A 17,468-nucleotide genomic window follows, 5' to 3' on the forward strand; every position below is an offset into this window, starting at 1 on the left:
CAGTGCGTAACCACAGCCTCAATATTTTACAGCTGTGGAGTCATGTAATGACCAGTTATTCAGCCATAGATCTACAATGCAAAATATTGTCTCAATGCAGAATTATATTGGTGGCAAGTAACAGATTAAATGCTGTGATAGATAAATCGGGGTGGGGGTACATAACCCTGTACTGACTTATTGCATGGATAGTATGGTATAAGTACAGAGCATATCAATTTTCTACTCAGATACATTGAGATGGTTAATACTTAGACCCTAATCCAAGACCAATTAGATAAATGTATCTTTCATATTGCTCTCTGTCCTTAAATAAGTGTCCAATCCCCCCACACGTCACAGATTATGCTGCTTGCCAGCAAGTCGCTGCGTTATTCTGCAGTTAAGAGTCCAAACACTGCGGTTGGAACACTTAAATGGCACACAAGTTTGCAGTGAGCTGTATATAAAACTGATCTAATCCGGATATTTAGAGTCAATCAGCGCCACAGATGTGCAGTTGCACACAGGCACACTTAGTAGGTGTTTAGGCCTAGAGGCGCGGTTCTAAGTCTGCATTAAGTTACTGTAGCCTCGGAGTGAGGGGGAACTACTAGAGCGTCTCTTCTGTCCGGTATGATCAGAAGATGGTATAAAATGCAAAAATATTTTCTCAATGCAGAGTTAGATCAGTGGCCATTAACAGGTTAAATACTGTGATAGATCAGAGTGGGGGTGCATACACAAGGATAATATGGTATACATACAGGGCATACCCATTTTCTACTAAGGCAAGTATAAATGGTTAATACTTAGACCATAGTCAAAGGCCAATTAGATAGATGTACATCTTACAGTTGAAAGCACAATTGTATCTTCTGTAGTGCTCCCTGTCCTTAAATAAGCGTCCAATTCCCCCCACATCACAGATGATGCTGCTCGTCAACCAAACCACTACGACATCCTGCAGTGAGTATCCAAATAGTGCAGTTGGAACACTTAACCGGTACATTATTTTGCGGTGAGCTATATGTAACCGATCTGGTCCGGATAGTTTGAGTCAAACAGCGCCAAGATGCGCAGTTGCAGACAGGCACACTCCGTGTGTGTTTAAGCTTGGAGGCGCGGTTCCAATCCTTCATCAATTTATAGCCTCGTTAAAGTGAAGAGAGCTACTAATGTATCTCTTCTGTCCGGTATGCTACAAAATCAGCCCTTCCGCACCATGACGCCCTTACCACCTGACGTACGTTTCTCGTGTCTACGCTTTCTGGAAGGTGGCTCCGCCCAGTCAGCGGCAGGATATTTATAGGTTAGTTGTTGCTATGACAATGGGCTCAGCATTAACCCTCATCATTGCTGGTTGATATTCGATCGCGCTAGTCTGCAAGCCACTGACAGCACCGCAGTGTTAGTACAGCATGTACACTGCCACTCCTCATCTTATTGTATGTGACCGATCTTATAATCATTTGTAATATTACCATTAAATGGTTTTAAGAATACAACTTATCACACTGCACAGCAAGTGCATTCAAAGGGGATTTCTTTTTTTCTTTTTGTATCACTTATGCCTATTAGCCCTATTGCCCCACAGTGAATACACTTCACTTATCAGGCTGAAGCGGGAGTCTTCCTTTCCTAACCCCTCCACCCCCTTTTCTTTCCCTACCCATAGTGCTCTTTGGGTAATACCCAGCATACATCTCACCATATTTCTTTGCGTTGTCTGAAGCTTCTGAATTATCTTCACATTTAGGGTCTCAGTTTCACATCCATACATGAGCACAGGCAGAATACACTGGTCAGACAGGGGAAGGGTCCCTTAAATTTGTTTTTACGTAATGTGTTTTTCTCGTATCTATTGATGGTCAGACGCCCATAACTCTGCATTTCCAACCTTTATACGTGTCTGAGAGCCATATTGCACTTCTAACTCTGCTGCATGTGGCTTGTCCCAGAACACCCAGCAGGCCTGGGGACTTCCTATGAGAGATAATGAACCATGAATATTCACGAAATGTGACCATGCGCCTTGTAACAAGATAACTGTAAGGGTCTGGGAGTCACGCCACCCTCGGCGTGCTCCTCACTCACCTGCAGCTCCACCGGGTCCCCCCGTGGCACGCAGGCAGCCTCTCTCCGGGGTGCCGTTCACAGCTCCACGTGGGCGCGCGCGCGCACGCCAAGACTCCTCTTCTACTGTTGGTCCGGCGGCTACGCCCGGTCACGCGCCCGCAAGCGCAGCTACACGGAGGCGCGGCCACACGGAGCCGCACCAACCCCTTAAAGGCACAGCACCTCAAACCATTGCTGCAATCAAATGCAGTCTTATTACTGGGCTTTATGGTTCCTCCCCTGGGACTCATGCTGGACCTATCCCTGCCGTAGCCTGGCCCTTCCACACACCCCCACCTTGCTGCGCTGCCATTGGACCCTCTCTCCTATATATACCCTACAGTGTCACTGACTCGTTGGCTGAGCATAGAACCAGTTGTTCTCATCACTCTCTGCCTCCCTAGTCCTGTGTTGTTTTGCAGTCTTCCTCGTGTACCGAACCGGCTTCCGCTACGTCTACCCGCACCTCTGGCATCCCGAACTCGGCATACGGCAACACGACTCTCCGCACCTCTGGCATCCCGATCCCGGCAAACGGTAAACGACAAAGTCCCCCTCTCTAACCCTGGACTTGGCAAACAGCACCCTCTACATCCGTACTTCTCCTGCCCCGATCCGGACTTCCAGACCACTCTACTCTCAAGACGTGCCCTCGTGGCTGTGGGTGGCGTTATATCCTATCCCACCTCAGCACCGCGGTCCCAACTCGTTTGTGGTGAGCACGCCCGGACAATAACATCCCTTTGTGCAGACAAAGGGGAAAAGGTACTCACCAGAGACAGGAAATTGAATAGTTTCACTCTTTATTGGGGTCAGATGTTCCTCAGTATTCGGTTCTTCTTTCTCTGACTTAATCTCTAAACTCTCCAGCACAATCACTGGGAAACCTGGCAACAAGAAAAGGAAAATCCATCATGTAAAGTTTTGAGTGGGGGCGCTGATACTGGTATAATATAATACCTCTTGTAAAGAAATGTATTACTAGCCCTTCTGGCAGAAAATGTCAGAGGTGAAGATATATTATCTTCTTACCTGCTGGTGGTTCTAGATAGCAATAGATAGAGACCTCGCTCGAAAACCCCTTGTTGGTTAGGGCGTGCTGCCTAGGGAGTGGGTATATGAACAGACAATGAGTGTATCTAGAGAGGTACACAGAATAGAATCCCTTTATAGGCGCACCGCAGACCGTTATGGAATAAATGTGGTCAGGGGAAAAAATGTGTTTAGCAAAATAATAAATATTTTAATCAAATTTTGTGATTGTGCAATAAAAATAGCAAATAATAAAGAAACAGTATTTACTATATTAAAAGACACTAGTTATGTCACAGAAGTAGGACCAGAGGAATTATTCTGGGCCCTTCAGCAGGTATAGCTAATGTTAATTCACTGTGGTGTATTAGGCCCCGGACATGTTACCTGCTTGCTGGCGGAAGCGCGCTGAGGCGCGCTCCCGCTCAGCACTGAGCCCCTACAGCCGCAATTAGAGCGGCTTTAGTAGGGGCTCACCTGCGCTTCCGCGCGCTTGCGGAAGCGCAGGTCTTGGGGGAATTTAAAATTCCCCCGTTGGCCGGCGAGACAGGCCGGTCACGTGAGCGGTTCGCCCAATGAGGGCGAACCAGCTCCGTGATGTCACTGGCCCGCCCCCTGACGGTCTGTCCCCCTTCTACCCCGATCCATGTCTCGTGTGTGTGTGTGTGTGTGTATGTGTGTGTGTGTATATGCATGTGTGTGTGTGTGTGTGTGTGTGTGTGTGTGTGTGTGTGTGTGTGTGTGTGTGTGTGTGTGTGTGTGTGTGTGTGTGTGCCTTTGTGTATGCATGTGTGTGTGTGTGCCTTTGTGTATGCATGTGTGTGTGTGTGTGTGCCTTTGTGTATGCATGTGTGTGTGTGTGTGTGTGTGTGTGCCTTTGTGTATGCATGTGTGTGTGCCTTTGTGTGTGTGTGCCTTTGTGTATGCATGTGTGTGTGTGTGTGTATGTGTTTGTGTATGTGTGTGTATGTATATGCATGTGTGTGTGTGTGTGCATGTGTGTGTGTGTGTGTATGTGTGTATGTATATGTGTGTGCATGTGTGTGTGCATGTGTGTGTGCGTGTGTGTGTGCATGCATGTGTGTGTGTGTGTATGTGTATGCGTGTGTGCGCGTGTGTGTGTGTGTATGTATATGTATATGTGTGTGCATGTGTGTGTGCATTGTGTGTGTGTGTGTGTGTGTATGTGTATGCGTGTGTGCGCGTGTGTGTGTGCGTGAATATATTTATCAAAGTTGCACAATGTTAATAAATAATTTATTCTCACAACATGTCTTTTTTTTTAAATTTTTAAAATATTATATTACACACACACACACACACACACACACACACACACACACACACACACACACACACACACACACACACACACACACACGTTCCCCAGTGACACACACACTGACAGCTACCAACACACACAGTGATACCCGCCTCCCAAGCGCTTGCTGTCTCCTCTGTAAGGACAGCAAAAAGCTCCAGGTAGAGCGAGCGGCAGCAAGCGAGAGCGAGCAAGCGCCAAACATGGCCAAGGCCTTAGATGTTAAGTATATCTTTGTAGTACATCAAGGTAAATCAATGTATATCCTGTAGTGGATGTGAGCCACTCAAATGTGACATCTGGTGGTGCTGGAATGTATTACACCCTATGCCTAAAGCTTAGTTCTTTTATGTCTCTGGACTTTAGTGATGTCATAGGCAGTGTGTGGTCCCGCGAGTAGATGCACCGCCAGGATCAGCCATGCACCCAGCCACAGCAGACGGAGGGTCCCCAGCTGCCCTGTGTGGCCAGCTGGGTGAGTATTGTGTTGGTGGGGATATAGATATACCCTGATAGTGTGTTGTTGCCTCGCTCTGATTATATGTATGGTGTTCCGGCACTGATGGGGTTAATGCCCACCATGCATATAGAGATATTGCTCTGTGTGTTTTTAGCTGGTCGCGCAGGCACACTGTAGTTTTGGGACTATAGACAGACTTATTTTAAAGGGGTCTGCGTTTATTTTGGTGAAAATTTGCCGTGTAGCCCCTTGCGCCCCCTGGTTTTTGCCCCGTGGACCCCGTGCATATACACTGAAATATCGGGGAGTACACAAATAGTGTTATTGTGTCCGGCACTCTTCTGAATGTGCCTGCTGGGTATGTATCTAATTACAAAGAGTATGGCTATATTGCAAAGAGTATGGCCATACATTTATATGCTCCGCAGTGTTTCATTCAAATCAATGATTCCTGCAGTGGCCCATAATAGCGGGAGGCAGTCCCACAATGTTGTGGCTTATCAGGTCATATTGTTACATGTAGTTACATGTTAAGGGAGTCCGAGGTACATAGAGGCTAGAATAGGGCAGATATACAGTTAGTGGTCTAAGTGAATGTATATTGGCTAGTAGCACAGCCCTGTTAAACACAGAGTTAACACCTCTTTAACTGGGTGTATCAAGTCAGAGGTCCATATAATGAATTACAAGCTTGTTGTGCAGCGTTGTAGTGAAACAGTGAAAACATAGAGCTATGCTCTTGACTGCTGTAGAAATATTTTAATCAATAAGATATCGGCCGATATCACTACAATTTCACTACAACGCTGCACAACAAGCTTATAATTCATTATATGGACCTTTGACTTCATACACCCAGTTAAAGAGGTGTTAGCTCTGTGTTTAACAGGGCTGTGCTACTAGCCTATATACATTCACTTAGACCACTAACCGTATATCTGCCCTACTCTAGCCTCTATGTACCTCGGACTCCCTTAACATGTAACTACATGTAACAATATGACCTGATAAGCCACAACATTGTGGGACTGCCTCCCGCTATTATGGGCCACTGCAGGAATCATTGATTTGAATGAAACACTGCGGAGCATATAAATGTATGGCCATACTCTTTGAAATATAGCCATACTCTTTGTAATTAGATACATACCCAGCAGGCACATTCAGAAGAGTGCCGGACACAATAACACTATTTGTGTACTCCCCGATATTTCAGTGTATATGCACGGGGTCCACGGGGCAAAAACCAGGGGGCGCAAGGGGCTACACGGCAAATTTTCACCGAAATAAACGCAGACCCCTATAAAACAAGTCTGTCTATAGTCCCAAAACTACAGTGTGCCTGCGCGACCAGCTAAAAACACACAGAGCAATATCTCTATATGCATGGTGGGCATTAACCCCATCAGTGCCGGAACACCATACATATAATCAGAGCGAGGCAACAACACACTATCAGGGTATATCTATATCCCCACCAACACAATACTCACCCAGCTGGCCACACAGAGCAGCTGGGGACCCTCCGTCTACAGAGGCTGGGTGCATGGCTGATTCTGGCGGTGCATCTACTCGCGGGACCACACACTGCCTATGACATCACTAAAGTCCAGAGACATAAAAGAACTAAGCTTTAGGCATAGGGTGTAATACATTCCAGCACCACCAGATGTCACATTTGAGTGGCTCACATCCACTACAGCAGCGTTTCCCAAATGGTGGGTCGCGACCCGGCACCGGGCCACGGCACCAAAATTGCCGGGTCGCAGCGAGGCTGGCCGCGCGGTGTCTCCTCCCAGCCCCCCCTCCTGCCGCTCGAGGTCTCCTCCCAGCCCCCCCTCCCGCCGCTCGAGTTAAAAAAAATAGCAGCGATTCCCCCTGCGGTCCCGCGCGCATGCGCAGGGCAAGCAGTGACAGCTCCCTTCCTCCCCCCCGCTCCCAACGTGGGACGGAGGCGGAAGTACTATCTCCTCTGCGGCCCGCTTCCTCCCGCGGCCCGCTTCCATAGCTCACCACCCGTGGCACCCCCTCCCGAGCCCACCTCCCGTGGCACCCCCTCCCGAGCCCACCTCCCGGGGCACCCCCTCCCGAGCCCACCTCCCGTGCCACCCCCTCCCGAGCCCACCTCCCGTGCCCCCAAGCCCACCTCCCGTCCCGGGCAGCAGGGGATATCGGGGGCAGCAGGGGAAAGCGTCCGGCCTCAAGGTAAGTCACCCCACCCAGTCACTGTCACCCACCCAGTCACTGTCACCCACCCAGTCACTGTCACCCACCCAGTCACTGTCACCCACCCAGTCACTGTCACCCACCCAGTCACTGTCACCCAGTCACTGTCACCCACCCACCCAGTCACTGTCACCCAGTCACTGTCACCCACCCAGTCACTGTCACCCACCCACCCAGTCACTGTCACCCACCCACCCACTGTCACCCACCCACCCACTGTCACCCACCCAGTCACTGTCACCCAGTCAGTCACCCACCCAGTCACTGTCACCCACCCAGTCACTGTCACCCACCCAGTCACTGTCACCCACCCAGTCACTGTCACCCACCCAGTCACTGTCACCCACCCAGTCACTGTCAACTGTCACCCACCCAGTCACTGTCAACTGTCACCCACCCACCCACTGTCACCCACCCACCCAGTCACTGTCACCCACCCACACAGTCACTGTCACCCACCCACCCAGTCACTGTCAAGTCACTGTCACCCACCCAGTCACTGTCACCCACCCACCCAGTCACTGTCACCCACCCACCCAGTCACTGTCACCCACCCAGTCACTGTCACCCACCCACCCACTGTCACCCACCCACCCACTGTCACCCACCCACCCAGTCACTGTCACCCACCCAGTCACTGTCACCCACCCACCCAGTCACTGTCACCCACCCACCCAGTCATTGTCACCCACCCAGTCACTGTCACCCACCCACCCACTGTCACCCACCCACCCAGTCACTGTCACCCACCCAGTCACTGTCACCCACCCACCCAGTCACTGTCACCCACCCACCCAGTCACTGTCACCCACCCAGTCACTGTCACCCACCCACCCAGTCACTGTCACCCACCCAGTCACTGTCAACTGTCACCCACCCACCCACTGTCACCCACCCACCCAGTCACTGTCACCCACCCAGTCACTGTCACCCACCCACCCAGTCACTGTCAAGTCACTGTCACCCACCCACCCAGTCACTGTCACCCACCCAGTCACTGTCACCCACCCACCCAGTCACTGTCACCCACCAAGTCACTGTCACCCACCCAGTCACTGTCACCCACCCAGTCACTGTCACCCACCCACCCACTGTCACCGTCAAGTCACTGTCACCCACCCAGTCACTGTCACCCACCCAGTCACTGTCACCCACCCAGTCACTGTCACCCACCTAGTCACTGTCACCCACCCAGTCACTGTCAAAGTCACTGTCACCCACCCAGTAACTGTCACTGTCACCCACCCAGTCACTGTCAACCACCCACCGTCTCCCACACACCCACCGTCTCCCACACACCCACCCAGTCACTGCCTCCCACCCAAGTGTCCCAGTCCCCCCTCCCACCCAGTCCCCCCTCCCACCCACCGAGTACCAGTCCCCCCTCCCACCCACCCAGTCCCAGTCCCCCCTCCCACCCACCAGTCCCAGTCCCCCCTCCCACCCACCCAGTCCCAGTGCTAGTCTCCCCCACCCAGTCCCACCCAGTCCCAGTCCCCCCTCCCTTCCACCCAGTCCCCCCTCCCACCCAGTCCCAGTCCCCCCTCCCACCCACCCAGTCCCAGTCCCCCCTCCCACCCAGTCCCAGTCCCCCCTCCCACCCACCCAGTCCCAGTCCCCCCTCCCACCCACCCAGTCCCAATCTCCCCCCCTCCCACCCACCCAGTCCCAGTCCCCCCCTCCCACCCACCCAGTCCCAGTCCCCCCTCCCACCCACCCAGTCCCAGTCCCCCCCGAAGTCCCAGTCCCCCCCTCCCACCCACCCACCCACCCAGTCCCCTCAATGTCCCCTCACCCACCCACCCAGTCCCAGTCCCCTCTCCCACCCACCCAGTCCCCCCTCCCACTGTCCCAGCCCCCCTCCCCCCCAGTCCCCCCTCTCCCCTCCCACCCAGTACCCCCCCCACCCACCCAGTCCCAGTCCCCCCCTCCCACACCCAGTCCACCCCCTCCCACCCACCCAGTTCCCCCCCTCCCACCCACCCAGTTCCCCCCCTCCCACCCACCCAGTTCCCCCCTCCTCCCACCCACCCAGTCCCTGCCCCCCCCTCCAGTCACTCACATCCGTCATTGCCTGTAATTCACTGTTTGTGTCTGTGTACGTATAGGGGAGAGCGAGTGTGTGTGTGTGTGTGTGTGTGTGTATCAGGGGCTGTGTGCGTGTGTATCTGTATCAGTGTCTGTGTATCAGAGAGTGTGTGTGTATCAGTGGCTGTGTGTGTGTGTGTATATATCAGTTTGTGTGTGTGTGTATCAGTATCAGTGTGTGTGTATCAGAGAGTGTGTGTGTATCAGTGGCTGTGTGTGTGTGTGTATATATCAGTTTGTGTGTGTGTGTATCAGTATCAGTGTGTGTGTGTGTATCAGTATCTGTGTGTCAGTGTCTGTGTATCAGTGTCTGTGTATCAGTGTCTGTGTGTATCAGTGTGTGTGTGTGTATCAGTGTCTGTGTGTGTGTATCAGAGAGTGTGTGTGTATCAGTGTCTGTGTGTGTGTGTATCAGTGTGTGTGTGTGTGTGTGTGTATCAGTATCAGTGTGTGTGTGTGTATCAGTATCTGTGTGTCAGTGTCTGTGTATCAGTGTCTGTGTATCAGTGTCTGTGTGTATCAGTGTGTGTGTGTGTATCAGTGTCTGTGTGTGTGTATCAGAGAGTGTGTGTGTATCAGTGTCTGTGTGTGTGTGTGTATCAGTGTGTGTGTGTGTGTGTGTAGCAGTGTCTGTGTGTGTGTGTGTAGCAGTGTCTCTGTGTGTGTGTGTGTGTAGCAGTGTGTGTGTGTGTGTAGCAGTGTCTCTGTGTGTGTGTGTGTGTGTAGCAGTGTGTGTGTGTGTGTGTAGCAGTGTCTCTGTGTGGCTGCGTGTGTGTGTGTGTCAGTGGCTGCGTGTGTCAGTGGCTGCGTGTGTGTCAGTGGCTGTGTGTGTGTGTGTGTGTGTATCAGTGGCTGTGTGTGTGTCTGTGCAGGCCCTATAGGCCAGTATAGGCGATAAAATTTTTAGTGGGTCACGAAGGAGAAGTTCAAAAATAACCGGGTCACGGAAAAAAAAAGTTTGGGAAACCCTGCACTACAGGATATACATTGATTTACCTTGATGTACTACAAAGATATACTTAACATCTAATACACCACAGTGAATTAACATTAGCTATACCTGCTGAAGGGCCCAGAATAATTCCTCTGGTCCTACTTCTGTGACATAACTAGTATCTTTTAATATAGTAAATACTGTTTCTTTATTATTTGCTATTTTTATTGCACAATCACAAAATTTGATTAAAATATTTATTATTTTGCTAAACACATTTTTTCCCCTGACCACATTTATTCCATAACGGTCTGCGGTGCGCCTATAAAGGGATTCTATTCTGTGTACCTCTCTAGATACACTCATTGTCTGCTGGTGGTTCTATAAGAAAACAAGATTAGTTTGGGTGTTTGACTCGCATAACTGCAAAATAATCAGATATTCCCTCCTTGCAAATTTCAAAGACACCAAAATATCTCCTCTACTCACTTAACAAGCGTGGATCCATGCTGGCAGTGGGCAGTGCTGCTCTGGGAGGTGCTGGCAGTGGGCAGTGCTGCTCTGGGAGGTGCTGGGAGTGGGCAGTGCTGCTCTGGAGGTGCTGGCAGTGGGCAGCGCTGCTTTGGAGGGGCTGGCAGTGGGCAGTGCTGCTCTGGAGGGGCTGGCAGTGGGCAGTGCTGCTCTGGAGGTGACAAGATAACACCCCTTTGTGCAGACAAAGGTGAAAAGGTACTCACCAGAGACAGGATATGGAACAGTTTCACTCTTTATTGGGGTCAGATGTTCCTCTGTGTCTATCTCTTCTTTCTCTGATTTAATCTCTAAACTCTCCAGCACAACCACTGGGAAACCTGGCAATAAGGGAAACCCATCATGTAAAGCTGGGAGTGGGGGCGCTTCTTGTGATTTCACCTCCTCTGATATTGGTATAATATAATACCTCTTGTACAAAAATGTATTACTAGCCCTTCTGGCAGAAATTGACAAAGAGTTGAAGATATATAATCTTTTTATCTTCTAGTTGTTCAATAAGAAAACAAGATTAGTTTGGGTGTCTGACTCACATAAACTTCACATCAGATATTCCCCCCTTGCAGAATTCAAAGAACCCAAAATATCTCCTTAACTCACTTAAGCGTGGATCCATGCTGGTAGTGGGCAGCGCTGCTCTGGGAGGTGCTGGCAGTGGGCAGTGCTGCTCGGGAGGTGCTGGCAGTGAGCAGTGCTGCTCTGGAGGTGCTGGTAGTGGGCAACGTTCATCTGGAGGGGCTGGCAGTGCTGCTCTGGAGGTGCTGGTAGTGGGCAGTGCTGCTCTGGAGGTGCTGGCAGTGGGCAGTGCTGCTCAGGAGGTGCTGGTAGTGGGCAGTGCTGCTCTGGAGGTGCCGATAGTGGGCAGTGCTGCTCTGGGAGGTGCTGGCAGTGGGCGGTGCTGTTCTGGAGGTGCTGGCAGTGGGCGGTGCTGCTCTGGAGGTGCTGGCAGTGGGCGGTGCTGCTCTGGAGGTGCTGGCAGTGGGCGGTGCTGCTCTGGAGGTGCTGGCAGTGGGCAGTGCTGCTCTGGGAGGTGCTGGCAGTGGGCAGTGCTGCTCTGGAGGTGCTGGCAGCGGGCGGTGCTGCTCTGGGAGGTGCTGGCAGTGGGCAGTGCTGCTCTGGGAGGTGCTGGCAGTGGGCAGTGCTGCTCTGGAGGTGCTGGCAGCGGGCGGTGCTGCTCTGGAGGTGCTGGCAGTGGGCGGTGCTGCTCTGGAGGTGCTGGCAGTGGGCGGTGCTGCTCTGGAGGTGCTGGCAGTGGGCGGTGCTGCTCTGGAGGTGCTGGCAGTGGGCGGTGCTGCTCTGGAGGTGCTGGCAGTGGGCGGTGCTGCTCTGGAGGTGCTGGCAGTGGGCGGTGCTGCTCTGGAGGTGCTGGCAGTGGGCGGTGCTGCTCTGGAGGTGCTGGCAGTGGGCGGTGCTGATCGGAGGTTCCTTGATCTATATTTGTTGGATGACAGCTGTGTCTGTATAAAAGAGAAAACAGAATTGGAATGATCTGTTTTATTGGACAAATATACAGCATTTAGTATGAGCTTTCAAACCTAAGATTATTAACCCCAAAGAGTCGGGGAAGACAGGGGCACCAAAAAAACACATATGGTCCATCCTCAAACAGGAACTTCATTTCAAACACTGCAAAACTTTAATGGCTCAGGATTGTGTCACAACATAACCATCTAGAAAAGTATAACATATATACAAGTGAAGGTGATAATATAAGGCGCAAAACAATAAAGAGTGCTCACTGGTCTTAAAGTAAAAAATAAGGTTGTAAATAATAACAAAATTAAATAAACTAGTATTATAAATGTGAAATACAAATCAATAAAAGATGTCGGAACGCCCTGCTCAAACCCTCTGGTGGGGCCTGTCTCCACGGGTCCAAATACGTCAGAATATGTTCTCACAGTCCAGGGGGAGCATGAAAAAAAGGAGAAACGACAACACCAACTCTAAGTGCAGCTGAATGGTACAGGTGGGTAAATCTGAGGCTGAAATCTTGGCTCTAATGAATGCCTACTCACAAGATAGAAGTGAAATAAGGGCACATAAGCTGTGGTGCTCAGGAGCTCAGGAACGGCTGTCACTCACATAGTCGATAGATGGATGTACCTCAGTAAAGAAGGGATAGCTCCATAGCACAGATCAGTACGTAAATAAAACTTTATATTAAGAAGTGTAAAAAAACGCACTTACAAAGTAACAATATTAAAAAGGCACATCACACTCTCAAGTGTTAGGAGGAGACTGCGCATCACACTGCCCACCACCCCGCCGCTTCTGAACGCTCTTCCGGTCTCTGCTCCTGGGTCAGTGTCTAGCAAGCAGATGGTAGCTGCTAGTTTGCCAACAGAAACCACACCCCTGATGAAGAGGAACCGCCTCGAAACTAGTAGGGTGGTTTTTGCAATACTGTGGGCGGGCAGCACTAGCTCCAGCTCAAACCAATCTCTATACCCAATTCTGCGACTACCGTTCGGAAAGCAGTGATGTCACGACGTGGTGACGTGGCGGCGCATTGTCTATCTGATGCGGAGGCACGGGGAGATTTGAGGTGCCACCGGACGGGTCAGTCGGGTGGACGCGAAAGCAGGAACGTGGGACTCCACACACAGACTGTTCCTGGACTTCAGCAACCACTATACCTTCTGGTCTTTATGCACAATGATCTTGTAAGTGCCTTTAATACTGCACTATGAGGTGTGCGCTTTTCTGATTTTTTATCTTTATATAAAAGGAATGCCTGGGAAACACTGACATTTTACTCACTGATTATTTACTTTCCCCTGGTCTCTCAATGTCAGCACATGACATGAGGGAATAGGCTCTGCCCATCTGAAGGTAGGACACAGCCTTCTGACCTGCTCACACCCTTATCAGCCCGTCCTATTATGACGGGATCACTGCTTCCCGACCCAGATAATTTCCAGCGGAATAGTTATATTCTGATACTGAATCAAAAGCACTATTCTCTGTGTTATATCTGTGGAACGTATCTACACGTATAATACAAGTATTGTAAACACAAGAAAGGCTTTGAGAGTGTAAATAATAATAATATTTATTATAATATATATAAAAAGATAACATAAGGAGATATATATATATATAGATATATATATATATATCTATATATATATATATATATATAATCAAAGGCTCCTTACCAGGCAGACCAGAGAATCCAGGGAATCCAAAGCAGGCACAGCAAGGAAGAGACAGCACACTTGTTAGCAAAAAGAATTGTATTAGTGAAGCAGGCACAAAACACCAACGTGTTGGTGTTTTGTGCCTGCTTCACTAATACAATTCTTTTTGCTAACAAGTGTGCTGTCTCTTCCTTGCTGTGCCTGCTTTGGATTCCCTGGATTCTCTGGTCTGCCTGGTAAGGAGCCTTTGATTATATTCATTCATATGGGACTAAGCACCTGTCTTCATCTGTATTTGTGTGCCATCTGCTCTGTTACCTATATATATATATAGATATATATATCTCTCTCAACCCCGTTATATCGTGATCCGATACAATGCGGATCCCCTTATAACGCGGTGTGAGCTTGCTCCCAATAAATTAGAGAAATGGCAAAAGCGCTCAAATGCCAGGCCAATGATGATATAATGCCAGAGCCACCATCCAAAGGAAATCCGTAATCACAAATATAGAGTAGCGATAATGCAACAACAATAATGGGTACAGTCCTCCTGAAGACAGGAAGTGGGTAGTACAAGCCCACCCACGATCAATCTCATTGGCAGGTTCACCTATGTTCACCTATGTTGGCAAAAGTACTCACGTTCCTTCGTGTGGCTGTGCAGCTTCCAATGCGCTCCTTCCAATTTTTTACTCCTCCCAATAAATTGCACAGTCACACACATAAGTACATTTATTATACCGTAAAACAAATACCTGTATACTGCTGCTCAGGGAGGCGTGCTTTTGCCCAGTCATGTGGGTGGTACGGCACGCTCTGGTGACGTCTCTGGCAGGCTGTGCGACATCTAGAGGATGCCGGGGTCGGACTCCATGAAGTAGAGCCTGCTGGAGTGGAGAAGGCTGCTGTTGCTGTGTGACACCGGGACATCACCGCCTCCCTATAGTGCTCCCTGCTGCAAGAAGCTTGTCCAACCCACCCCCCTCCCACCATACAGTTTCCCCTCAGTCTAACCTTTCCCCCCCCCGACTCCTTGCATATAGCGCCTCAGCGATGGCTGACCAGGACCCCATGTCCGTGGTGTTGGATCCCCAGCTGTGAAGCTGCTCCGGGAAAGTCCTGCGTGGGGGTGCCGCTGCGCCGTCGGGTCTGGGACAGCTGGGAGAGTTATCTCAGCTCTCCCCCTAAGGCAGACGCGGAACCCAGATCGGCCAAAATTGTTTTTTTTTTCACAATCTGCTTATAACGCAATCGCATTATGTGGACCCCAAGCACTGCGTTATAACGGGGTTCAGTTGTATATACGTATATATATTTTCTAAGTAGTTATGTGAAATAATGATATAAGCTTGAGGAAGTAGGAACATACCAACAGCAATTCCCTATGCCCTCCGTTTAGGCTCCATCTATATAGAGGCAATTAGTACTTCCTCTTTCATTAGACGTCTCTTCAATCAAAATATGATCTGGGACTTCTTCACATCGGCTGTTTTAGGAGAATTGAGTCGTGGGTCAAGAGTTGCTGACGGAGCAGGATTTGGAGGGTGAATACAGCAAAGGTAACAAACCCATTAGTTGTATGTTATTTAATTATGTATTTTTTTAGGATGCCCATTAACTGCCAATGTGCTTATCTGTGCCCCTTTATGGGTATAGATAATCAGTGACAAGCAATGCAGATTTAGGCAAATGTTTGTTTTTACTGCATTGTAATGTATTGTATTTTGTGTTTTTTATTTAGGTTGCCCATTCATTGTCAGTGTGGCAATCTATGCCCATATTCTGGGCATGGCTTATCAGTCACTGGCTTTACTGTCAAATGCTTGTTTTATTTAAATGTAATGTGTTTTATTTTGTGGCTATTTTTTTAAACTTGCCCATTCATTGCCGTTGTGGCAATCCATGCCCATATTGGGGGCATGGTTTACCACTGTGATAATCAATGGGTAGCAGGGGTTGGGGGTGGGGGTAGTTGCCTCAGGGCGGGTGGTAAGGCCTTCCGATGGGTAGCAGGGGTGGGGGGTTAACCGCTCAATTACTATAGCGGTTGCTAACTGCCAAGTTGACTATGGGGTTAGTGACCATTAGCTTGTTTTTTATTGTAACGTTGCTGCCCACGGAGGGCACTGAGGAAGACTAGGACGGCCTTCATCCTGGCCGGGATAAGTAGAACTTTAATTTATTTTATGCTGGCCGGATGTTTTTTTTGTTTTTTTTTACAAATCATAAGGGTGGGAGGGGGCTACAGAAAACAGAAAGGGGGGGGATTACATCCAATTGGTCTCCACGCAGGGAGTGTACAGTCAAATATACATACATGTACCGATATTAGCGTCGCTTCAGCCTGTTTGGGTGATAATCAGGGCTCCTGTCAGGGGTCAGTTTGAGTTTTGGCCCATATGTCTCCAAAGGGTCCCGTATTGTCAAAAATCTGTTGTACCTGCCGTGTATTAGGAAAGTGAGTCGCTCCATGGTCATTATGTGGTTCAGTTTGTGCTTTACTGCTATTATGGGTGGGGGGGTCATTCTGTTTCCAGTGTTTTGCGACCCCTGCCTTAGCTGCTGACAGGATTTGAGTTACTAAAAAGGTCCATATGCCTCTCCATGTCCTCTACTGGTTTCAAAATTAGCACACTATCCATGTCCCATGGCAAGTCTATTACCAGTACTCCTTTTATTAATCTTCTGACCCTTCCCCAGAAAAGGATGACCGTGGGACAGGACCACCATATATGCTTGTATGTGCCTATCTGTCCACAGTTCTGCCAACACACGGGGGAGGCTAGTGAGAAAAGAGTGCAGGAGCGCAGGTGTGTAGTACCATCTGTGCAGTATTTTTAGGTTAGTTTCCCTAACTGCTGAGCATCTAGAGGCTCTGGCTATCCTATCATATATACATCCTCCCAGTCATAGTCTAGTGATCTAGCTATGGTCTTTTTCCTAGTCTGAGATGTTTTTACTTGTTTGCACCCCAAGGCTAAGGACCAGCTGCGGGGCCACCAGCTCCTTTCCTCCAGTCTGGAGGTCCCCGCTGGCTCCTTCCGACGTGGCTGACTGCGTGCTGTGACGCGTCAGCCAGACGATGCTGCAAGCTTCTGGTGATCAGAAGCGCTGACGCATCAAGTGGTGCAGCAGTCAGCCAATGAGGAGGGGAGGGAGGCGGCTACAGGGAGGGAGGCGGCTACGGGAGGGAGGCGGCTTCCCTCTCCCCGTGTTTGCTGGATATATGACGGGGCTCACTGTCTCTCCCTGAGATGGAGGGGGGAGGGCTGTGACATCAGCGACATCCGCGGGACCGCACAGCCTGGAGAGGGACATTACCCCGTCATGGCCACGCCCCCGACTCATCTTGGCCACACACCCCCGCGCTGAAAAAAGTCAGCTGCAGAGAGCGAATAGTAAAGGGGATAGTGGGCACCCTTGGCGAGTGCCGTTAGTGACTTTGAATGGGGGTGGTGTAACCCGACATGCACACTGTGGCTTTTATGCCATTAATAAAATTTTCATGAAGACACACCTCTTTGAGGATCCGGAACATAAAAGGCCGTGCCACCCTGTCGAAAGCCTTCTCTGCGCCCAGCCCCAAGACCAACGTGGGCTTTTGGTTTGTATTACTATTGTGTATGATGTTAA

At 50.0% G+C, this 17,468-nt stretch overlaps 1 protein-coding gene across 1 annotated transcript in view; it reads right to left on the reverse strand.

The window, feature by feature from the left end:
• LOC142488446 (uncharacterized) overlaps positions 1–17,468 on the reverse strand; it is a 38,639-nt gene that overhangs the window by 9,156 nt on the left and 12,015 nt on the right. Inside the window, exons 2-4 of the mRNA XM_075588967.1 lie at positions 11,290–12,146; positions 10,896–11,009; positions 2,871–2,984 (exon numbers count right to left, since the gene is read on the reverse strand). Of these exons, the coding sequence (XP_075445082.1) occupies positions 2,871–2,984; positions 10,896–11,009; positions 11,290–11,305 (244 nt within the window). The 5' untranslated portion in view covers positions 11,306–12,146. The remainder of the gene's footprint in view (positions 1–2,870; positions 2,985–10,895; positions 11,010–11,289; positions 12,147–17,468) is intronic.

The sequence above is a fragment of the Ascaphus truei genome, chromosome 2 (assembly GCF_040206685.1).
Source record: "Ascaphus truei isolate aAscTru1 chromosome 2, aAscTru1.hap1, whole genome shotgun sequence".
NCBI lineage: Eukaryota > Metazoa > Chordata > Amphibia > Anura > Ascaphidae > Ascaphus > Ascaphus truei.